This window comes from Pocillopora damicornis, chromosome 9 (genome assembly GCF_964200805.1).
Source record: "Pocillopora damicornis chromosome 9, jaPocDami1.2, whole genome shotgun sequence".
Taxonomy (NCBI): Eukaryota; Metazoa; Cnidaria; class Anthozoa; order Scleractinia; family Pocilloporidae; genus Pocillopora; species Pocillopora damicornis.
The window spans coordinates 8,453,359-8,463,358 of NC_142678.1; the positions used below are offsets into that span (position 1 = coordinate 8,453,359).

Sequence of the window (10,000 nt, forward strand, 5' to 3'; positions counted from 1 at the left end):
AGAGACTGAAAAGGGATGGCCAAACAACTGTATGGGGACATTTCCGCGGTTGTTTTCAAATACAGGAGGTGCTGTCAAATGAAATCAGAAAGAGTTAATAAGCAACATGCCTTATTTCCAGTTTACGTGCAAAGGTGGCAATAAGCGCAAGACCTTTGACCCAAACCTTTCAAACCAAAGCCACTGTTCGCTATTTTTAAACCAAATAGACCTTTTAGGTAGAGATAAATGAATAAAAATAATAACAACGGCAATAACAACAAACACAAAGAAAATAAAATGAAATATAAACAGGTAGTTAAGACGCAGCATCTTGCAAATCGCGTCAGACTGCCTTTGAAGAAATTTACCATAAACTCTGAAAGACGGCGATTCTTCTCTATTAAATTCACAGGACGAAATCACATGTTTCCGTATTTCTGAAATGTGGCGGAAACATGCAACTCCATGTTTCCGTTATGTTTACGTCTTACGGAAACGTGAAAATTAAAGTCTACATGTTTCCGTCACGTTAACGGAACGGAAATGCCAAGTCACGTTTCTGTCATATTTAAGCCAGCACATTTCCGCCGTTGTTCGTTTCCGTCATGTTTCTGCAAACGGATTTGCAGTTTTTTTGCTACATCTTACCAAAACACAAACGCGAGATGGTTCTTTGAACAACAAGGCATCTTAATGCGACAGCTGTGTTATTTAATCCGGTTAGGCCAAATGAGACAGTTGTGTGACTTAGGTCGGTTGGTGCCAATGAGACAATTGTGTCATTTGATCTGGTTGACCCAAATGAGACGAGTTGTGTCATTTGATCCGGTTACCCCAAAGAAGACAGTTGTGTGCACTGAGCTGGTTGGGCCAAACGAGACAGCCAAAATGAGACATTGTATTATTTGAGCCAGTTTAAGGCCAAATGAGACAGTTGTGTGATTTGCGCCAGCTGGGCCAAATGAGACAGTTATGTAATTTAAGTCGGTTGGGCCTAATGAGACCACTGTGTCATTTAATCTGGTTTGTCCAAATGAGACAGTTGTTTGATTTAAGCCGGTTGTATCAGATGAGACAGCTGTGTGACTTGAGCCAGTTGGGCCAAATGAGACAGTTGTGTGATATGAGCCAGTTGGGTCAGCTGAGACAGTTGTGTGATTTAAGTCAATTGGGCCAAATGAGACTGTTGTGTCGTTTGATTTGGTTGGCTCAAATGAGACAAGTTGTGCCAAATGAGACAGTTGTGTGATTTAAGTCGATTGGGTAAAACAAGACAGTTGTGTGATTTGAGCCAGATGAGATGGTTGTGGGATTTGAGCCGGTTGGGTCAAATGAGACAGTTGTGTCACTTGATCTGATTGGGCAAAATGAGACAGTTGTGTGATTTGTTACGGTTGGGTCAGATGAGGCGGTTGTGGGATTTGAGCCAGTTGGGCCAAATGAGACAGTTGTGTCATTTGATCTGATTGGGCCAAACGAGGCAGTTGTGTGATTTGAGCCAGTTAGGCCAAATGACACAGTTGTGTGATTTAAGTCGGTTGGGCCAAATGAGACCACTGTGTCATTTGATCTGGTCGGCCCAAATAAGACAAGTTGAACCGGTTGTGCCAAATGAGACAGTTGTGTCATTTAATCTGGTTTGTCCAAATGATACAGTTGTGTGATTTGAGCCGGTTGGATCAGATGAGATTGTTGTGTGATTTGAACCAGTTGGGCCAAGTGAGACATTTCTGGGATGTGAGCTGGTTAGGCCAAAAAGAGACAATTGTGTCATTTGTGCTGCTTAAGCCAAATGAGACATTCATATGAGTGGAGTGGATTGGGCAAAATGAGACATTTCTGAGACAGTTCTGTGATTTGAGCCAAATGACACTGTGGTGTGATTTGAGCCTGTTAGGTCAAATGAGACAAATGTGTTTTGAGCCAGTGGTGTCATTTGATTAAGTTGGGCCAAATGAGACAGTTGTGTGATTTTAGCCGGTTGGGCCAAATGAAACAGTTGTGTGATTTGAGTAGGTTGGATTAAATGAGCCAAATAAGACAGGTGTGCCATTTGAGCCACTGTGGCCAAATAATATAGTAAAGTAATATAGCACAGTAAACTGACTTGAGTGCGTCTATTTGGGATGATTCGAGATTACTCGGATCATGGTCAAATCCACTCTGAACAAGGATTCACCAGTTCCTTTGATGCACAGTGATCCTAATGGTCTCGGATCACCAATCTTGATCCGGATCATCCCATAGAAACGATTGAATTAATTGTATAGCTACTTAAATGAAATACGTATTTTACTAGTAAAGATAGAGAACGCCTTCAGAACTGCAAGAGCGTGCTTGCTGCTGTTTAAACTTTTTGTCGTTCTGCGCTAGTTAAATGAAACGGTCATGCTCTTAGTTATTTTTGATGAAACGTAACAGTAATGAACAGCACTGTTTCATTTTTAGGCGCGGTTCATCAATACTGGAAATCTCTTCGGGATGACAGAACAAGAAAAACAAATAAAAAGTTTGAAGAACATCGAATTCAAATGAAGCAACAAAATCGATTAAAGAGAGTAAGTATCAGATTGAGAACCATATAAGCAAATGTTCGAACCTTGAAAACAAGTGCCATTCATTGCTGCTAATTCAAAATGGCGGCCGTAAATTTGCAAGAAGAACTATGTAAGAATTTACAGCTCTTTACTGCTAGATAACCCAGTGTTACCGTAAATTTCTTTTTTTTTCACTGATTGATATTTCTTCTATTTCTACATGGAAAAATAAATTTAGAATGGTTCCATTTCGTTAGCCAGAGGCTCGACACGAGCTGGCACTTGCCAAGGAAGTAGCTCAACACAACCCCGAGAAACCTGATGAGTGGGAAGCAGTAGCTAGGAGACTCGGCAAAGCATTTTCTACGGATTCATGTACCGTTGAGCTTAAGGGAAGAGGCTGCCGTGAAAAAATGGATCGGATTTTAACCAAATACAAAGAAGAAGACATGAAAGCTTTAAAGAGGTAAGTTTGCTGTTGGTTGGCTTGTTTATACTCACAACTGAGCAAAACGTTCAACCCTTTGTTTTCATTAGTCACAATTACAAATGTACGAAAAGTACATATGTTTGTTTCTCGTATTGCTTTCCTTTTCAATAATCTGGCTCTTCTAATGGTCAAATGTACAATCTGTCACGAAAATAAATTTTCATCCAAAACATGATTTATGGCCTTCAGATTTGCTTAAGCTTATAATTTGATACTGTGTAATGGAGTATGTAAGATCCAAGTGTAACATTTTTTCTATTATTCGTTCTTGCGTAATTTGTTTTTCCTTTGCGTACGCAAATTAGTTTATACTTCTTTTCGTCCATTTGTTTAGTCTTTTTTTTTTTGTCGTTAATTTAAGTGTTTATTCCTTTCTGTCAGTTTTCGCGCCCTCGTTAGCGTTTCTGTGCTGTTTCATCTTCATTAGCGCCTTTCTAAGTTTCTATAGTTTTATTTTCCGCATGTTCTAGCGTATTTTTCATATCGTAGTTTTGCAGTACAGTTTGGGCAGTTCATTTTGGTCCGCGCTTAGCGCAGTTCTGTTTAGTTTCTTGCAAGTCTCTTCGCGTTATTCGCAGTCCGCTTTACAGCAGTTTTCTCTGGCCGAAACAATGTAAGTGTACTTCACAGTCCTCGTTTTGCAGTTTTGTTATTTCCTTACTCTAATTTACCTTAGTCGCAACTTGTAACTTTTTTGCTTTTTTACCGTTCTAGTTTCAACCCACGCTGTTTGTATGCACACTCTTAGTACCAAGCACGTCGGCTACAATAAATCTTCATTCGAATTTGGTTTGTGGTGTTGTTATTAAAGGCCAGGAGACTTACACGCTTATTGCAGTTTCAGAGTATAAAACCATATTAAAATTTTGACTCTGGCCTACACTATTCACGCTATTATTTAACTTGACTCAGGGCAAATCCAATCCTTTATTATCATAAATTTTACAATTTACAATTTTTACAATTTTCCTGATTAGCTCCTGCCTCCTCATTTAGGTTTTATACAACACTGGCTTAGCATTTATGTCAAGATTTTTAATTTTCTCCTTTATTTTGGATTTGTGATACCTGGTTTGTAATGGGTTTACGGAGGTCTTGGATACAAGCACAGACGCAAGTGCGGGCATATCAAACAGCGATGTCAGAACAAGCTGATGAGTGCCAGAATTCAGTTAAGGTCCCACCACCAGCCACTTTCCATTAGATCACAATGAATAAATACTTAGCAACAGAACTTTATCAGACTTTGTAGCCGGATACTTTTTGGGAACAGCCAATGATCTACTTCAAAACATTCTGACTGCACTGATCAAACATACTACAACGTGACTGTAGTGTTTTTATTACTTTTTATGATTTTGAAGATCAGGCACAGAGGAAGAATTCACTGAGTTACAGCAGTTATGTGAGGATATCTTAGTGTATAGAAGAGACATGATAGAGATGCGACCGATAGAAAAGGAATCAAGAAAGAAAAGGGAGCAGGAAGATAAGAGGAAAGGGGAGGAGATGCGGCAGGCAGCGGTAGAAAGACTAGCAAGTTAATATCCAATTCAATATTATTTTGTGCAAACAAGCGAAGGTTATAGTGATGATATCCATAAGGACTGTTTTTCTTTTGCTGTTTTACAGTCTTCACACAATTTTCTGACAGTTCCTGTTTTACTTGGTGGTTCATGGTGTGTTGTGATTGAGCACCATATAATTTAAGTGCCAAATTTGTCACTTGACAGTTTGTAGTTTTAACCCAGTTTGAATAGAACCCATGAAATGCAGAATAACAAAATTGCTTTCATTTTAGAGCGCCGTAGTGATGCTGGCACATCAGGTGGTGCCACGTTGGATGTGTCTAGTAGTGGGTCAGATGAAGAAATTCTTTCAAAAGGTAACCTTTGTGAAATCTAGCAAACTATTATTCCAACTTCTCTGACTGATTGGTTGCCATAAATACAGTATATGAAATTGATTTTCTCTTTTTACTGGGGGCCATGAAAGGAAAGTAATGTGTGGTGTAATAAACAAAATGTTTGTTTGATGAAATCCATATATATAATATATATATATATATTTTTATTTAAGCATATTTGAGAGTCTGCCTCAAGAGCTTGACTGCTCATCTATGGGACTCAATAGATCCATAATTTTAATGTGGTTGCTCAGTTTTCTGCCACACTGTGATTACATATTTCCATCTCCTTCCCCACTCCTGGGGGGAGAGGGGGGGCTTGATGCTTTGGTTGTTCTTTTATATAAATAAATACAACACTTTTTCTTTTCTTTCTTTTGTAATTTATTTCTGAAGGAACCAAAAGGAAAGTTGCCAGGTCAAGCAGAAAGTCAGCAATTGAAATGCTGTCAGAAAAGTACAAAGAGAAGGCAAAACTGAAAGACAAAGAGCTGGAAGTGAGAAAGATGGAGCTGGATCTTCAGAAACAAAAGTACGAAGATGAAGCTGAAGAAAGGAAGCTTTTGTTCTCCATGCTTCGAGAACAATTGAAAAAATAAATCATTTTGTCTTTAGTTGCTCTTGAAGCATAAGCTCTTACTTCTGCTTCATATTCATACTTCTGTTTTACTTTATTGACACCCTTTAAACATAATTTGTCTTCACTGGAGGAAAAGAAAATAAAACATTCATCTTCTCTTGTTTTATTTCACTCCTGTTGCTATTTACATAAATAAAATAATTCTAGGTAGAAAGACCAAGTAAACATGGTCAGAGGTTGGATAGGTAGGTTTCCAGGGGTGGCGGCTCTAAACTAAAATAAGTGGTTGTCTGTGAGCCATATAAACAGGTGTGACAATTGATAAGAATAAATGCAACTAAATAATATTTACCCACAGGCTGTAAAAGGATCTTTAAGTTCTTTTTAAAGTCTACATATGCAAAATTTTGGCAGATTTTACCAAAACCCATTCCACACTTGTCCGAACTCTGCTCATTCTCGTATTAAATTCCTGCTCATCATCTGTAAGGTGTGCTTGACGGAATGGAGCAATAATGTTCTGTGTAATGCCATAGGCAGGATCCCCATAAATGACATATAGCTCTCCATTGGGTTGAACAAATCGACGCAGTTTAGCTGACAGGCCACTCACCCCAAGCATGAAGGCATCATGTCGGCGACCCTCTATAGGACCAAACATATGGGCTATCATGCCATTTGGGGCTTGAACAGACTAAAGAGTAAATGAAGCAAATATTTGTAAATGAAGTATAAAGTTGTATGACAACATCCTATATATCTTTCCTGACTGAAGTTACGTTCCTTTTGCTTGGCCCGAGGAACTTGGTTTGGAAGTAGTGTTATTTCAGATTTTACCAAACAACCTTTATTGAATTAGATCTTATACCTTCCTTTGGTATCTAGCCTCCTTTACAGATCTTTAAAGAGTACAACAAGAGAAGCTCTTTATTTTATTCATTTCTTGCAGATTCACCTCACTAAATTACAAATACCAGGGTTGCCCCCACTAACGAAGATGTATAAACAGTATATACAAGTCTAAAAATAATGTGTTCTAATTATCTTTGATAAGGATAGTATTAGATGGGTTTCTTATGGTGAAAGGGAACCCAACTCCCTCTCCTACATTACTTGCCTGGAGTGCCTTCACAGGAGACTCCTTTGCTGTAATATTTTTGTCAAGTCAAGGAAGTTTGCTTTCTTTCGTTTAACACCTTTTACATACCTGGAATTTTAAGCAGTGTGTTCTCTTATGACCACTGAACATAATTCGTTGATTGCGGACAGGACGAGCTATTGGTCGGGGGGTCCCATCGATGAAACCCCAACACCCAGTAAGAGGAGCTCCTTTTTCGTGAACAGCCTCAGCAAAAGCTTCAGGATCAAGCCATACCAGGTCAAGACTATCTAAGAGGTGGTGGAATCTGTCATAGATATCATCCATAATCTGAAATCCATGGAAATTAATACAGCAGTGTGCTTGTGTTAGTTTGTTTTTTTTTCTTTTTTTTTATGAAGTGGGTTGTTTGGACCACAAGTGGGACAATCATTTTAATTACTCTAATTGCAAAGAGAGTGGGGAGCACGGTTGGTGCAGTCGTGAGAGCACTCGCCTTCCACCAATGTGGCCTGTGTTCAATTCCCAGACTCGGCGTCATAAGTGGGCTGAGTTTGTTGATTCTCCTTTCTGCTCCGAGAGGTTTTTCTCCGGGTACTCCGCTTTTCCCCTCTCCCAAAAACCAACATTTGATTTGATTTGATTTGTAATTTGAATAATTATTGTGATGTGCAGATGAAAATTATCATATTGATATCTGTGCAACATAAGTGAATAAATATTATCATTATAACTAAAGAGTTATTCCAGTGAATAGGATGAGTTAAATTTTTCCCTCAACTTGACTTCGTAGTCTAAAACAAACAAAACTGAAGCAAGCAACACAAAATGTACTGCAAGACTCTCTTCACCCCAAGTCAAATTCAAGAATGGTAAAATGAAAGGGGAATACAGGCAACTTCTACAGGGAAGACGAATGGACAGAGCAACAATTTTACCTTGTTAAATATCAAGCTCAGTTCTGATACTGTTCGCCCGAAAACAGGCACCAGATCACTCCATCGATTAGGATACGCCAATCTTCTTAAAATGTGTATAGTTTTTCCTGGTGGACACAATTTTTAATGCCAAGACTTTGTTTACCAATGCATAAAACTTAGTAATAAAATCACATTTGTCGAAAAATGTTTAAAGTTCTGAAAAACAAATAGAAACTAACCTTGCAGCTGCCGCCATTTTGGATGATATTACCCAGAATCCACCTCTTTAATCCACCGCCAATCTAAATCGAATTATGTTTGAACGTCGAACCGCAAAGCGCGGTTAGAAGTTCGCGGTAAACTCGGATCTAAAACTCTTTAATGATGAGAAGTCTCATTGGTGTCCGTGTCAAGTTATAGAATGGTTGGGGATTGTATAGAACACCATTAATATAACTGTTAGTATTTCTGACCGACGGGAAATTAGCATTGCTAGTTCTGTCGGTAAGATTCTCTCTAGCGGTCGTTTAGTATCTGCACGGGGGTTGGCCTCACTTGTGGGTAAGATTATTTCTGGCGGGGCGGTTTTTGGTAATATTTCCAGAGTCATGACAAGGTATTGCTCTATTTCAGTTGCCTCAGCCCAGGACTGGGACTCTAAGTTTTACCTTGATCAGTATTGCGTTAGAGAGCTTTGTTTTTGGCAATCTTATTTGAAGCGATTGAATTGTAAGGTAGTGGCGGATTCTCCGTATAAAATGTCTAATTATGTAGTGTATTCGGATGCGAGCACTACAGGGTGTGGCGCTCATCTTGATATTAATGGCGAGCAAGTTTGTAATAAGCAGTGAGATTTAGGAGAAAGTAGAAAACGTTCCACATGGAGGGAATTATCTGCTATTTTGTTCGCTTTTCATTCATTTTTACCTTTACTTAAGGGCTCTTATGTTAAGTGGTTTTCTGATAGTCAAAGTGCTTGCAAAATCGTACAGGTGGGAAGTATGAGAAGTGATTTGCATGCTATTGCGCTCGAGATTTTCCAGTTCTGTGCCATTTATGGCATTGAGTTAGAGGTGCAGTGGATCCCTCGTACTGGTCCATTCAGTGGATTGTTTTGCTAGTTATTACAATAAGAAGGTTAAAAATTTTTTCTCTAGATTTTGGAACCCAGGTTGTAGCGGAGTGGATTTTTTCGTACAAAACTTGGAGGGCGAGAATTGCCTGGTTGTTCCCCCTGTGAGCCTTATTGCTAGAGCTATTCATTACCTGCACGTTTCCAGGGCTGTTGCCACTTTAGTTGTGCCCTTTTGGCCGTCTTCATATTTCTGGCCTATTATTTCTAGAAAATTCTAGATTTGTAGTGGGTTATAAGTTCTTTGAGGCTACTGCTTTAGAGCAAGGGCGGAATGTAAATTCGTTTTTGGGTAGTGACAGGTTCACTGGTTTCATCCTAGCCGTTCGTATGAACTTTTTTAAAGTTTCTATGGCTTCATTTACATGGGATGTTTTACCATTAAAATTTCAGTGGATAAAAGGCGCAGGCCTGGGTCGATATTATTAGTTTTGTAGTTAAGAGGCACTGGCCTTGGTTGATATTGTTAAAATATTTTTGTAGATGAGAGGCACTGGCCTGGGTCGATATTATTACCATGTTTTGTAGTTAAGAGGCACTGGCCCGAGTTGGTATTATTACAATGTTTTTGTGGATGACAGACACTGGCCTGGGTTGGTATTATTACTATGTTTTTGCGGAGGCGCTTGTCGTTATCCTCTGTTGTCGTGGAAGTGTCTTTGCAGTATGCGACTGTTTTGGCGGTTTCAGAATTTTCGTTATTTCTTTTGTTTTCTCGTTACTGATGTTTGCTTCAGACGATGCTTGGAGTTGCATCCTGGTTGGTGTAAAGCCTAATCTGGGAGAGTTTATCTCGACATTATTGATGCCTAAAGCGGATTCTACATCGAGGAGATATAAGAAAGAGATTTCGAAGTTTATTGAATTTTGTAATTCTTCCAACGTTCAGCCGGTGCCCCCTTTTCCTGTTACGTTTATAGTTGTTTATCTATTTAAGGTTTATCAGAGTTCTAACTCTTATGCTTCTCTAGTTATGGCTCACGCAGCTCTTAAGTGGTTTCACTCGTTCGGTTTAAGTAACGGCGCTAATCCACTGGATAGTTCAATCTGTCATAATTTACTGGAGGCTGCTAGGCGTAATAAGCCAGTTACTGTTAAAAAGGCGCCTATCCCCGCTGAAATTATTAAGGATATTATTAATAAGTTCGCTGGATCTTCTGCTAATCTTAAGGACATACGAGTTGCTTGTATCTGCTCGTTAGGCTTTGCGGGGTTTTTTCGTTATGATGAACTAAGTAACATTGTGCCCATGCATCTTGAATTTTTTCCTGATCATCTTAGAGTGTTTGTTCCCAGGGCTAAAAATGACATTTATCGTGAAGGTAATTATGTCTATATTAAGAGGTTAGCTAAC

The 10,000-nt window shown here is 39.0% G+C and overlaps 2 protein-coding genes across 5 annotated transcripts; one reads left to right on the forward strand and one right to left on the reverse strand.

The window, feature by feature from the left end:
- Positions 1 to 2,611: 2,611 nt before the first annotated feature.
- On the forward strand, positions 2,612 to 5,661 carry LOC113674933 (uncharacterized). 4 transcript variants are annotated; one of them, XM_089182770.1, is made up of 3 exons: positions 2,612 to 2,985; positions 4,821 to 4,894; positions 5,312 to 5,661. In XM_089182770.1, the coding sequence occupies exons 1-3, from the start codon at positions 2,933 to 2,935 to the stop codon at positions 5,512 to 5,514; spliced, it is 330 nt and encodes a 109-aa protein (XP_089038896.1). In that variant the 5' UTR covers positions 2,612 to 2,932; the 3' UTR covers positions 5,515 to 5,661. The 4 variants fall into 4 exon arrangements, with proteins under 4 accessions (XP_089038896.1, XP_089038899.1, XP_089038898.1 ...); XM_089182773.1 differs by lacking the exon at positions 2,612 to 2,985 and adding an exon at positions 2,992 to 4,186 and having other exon boundaries at positions 4,811 to 4,894; XM_089182772.1 differs by lacking the exon at positions 2,612 to 2,985 and adding an exon at positions 2,993 to 4,186.
- On the reverse strand, positions 5,643 to 7,618 carry LOC149039951 (uncharacterized). Its single transcript, XM_089182768.1, has 3 exons — positions 7,533 to 7,618; positions 6,703 to 6,924; positions 5,643 to 6,189 (listed from the first exon to the last, which is right to left on the reverse strand). Exons 2-3 carry the CDS (start codon positions 6,919 to 6,921, stop codon positions 5,887 to 5,889), a joined length of 522 nt encoding a protein of 173 aa, XP_089038894.1. The 5' UTR covers positions 6,922 to 6,924; positions 7,533 to 7,618; the 3' UTR covers positions 5,643 to 5,886.
- Positions 7,619 to 10,000: the final 2,382 nt, after the last annotated feature.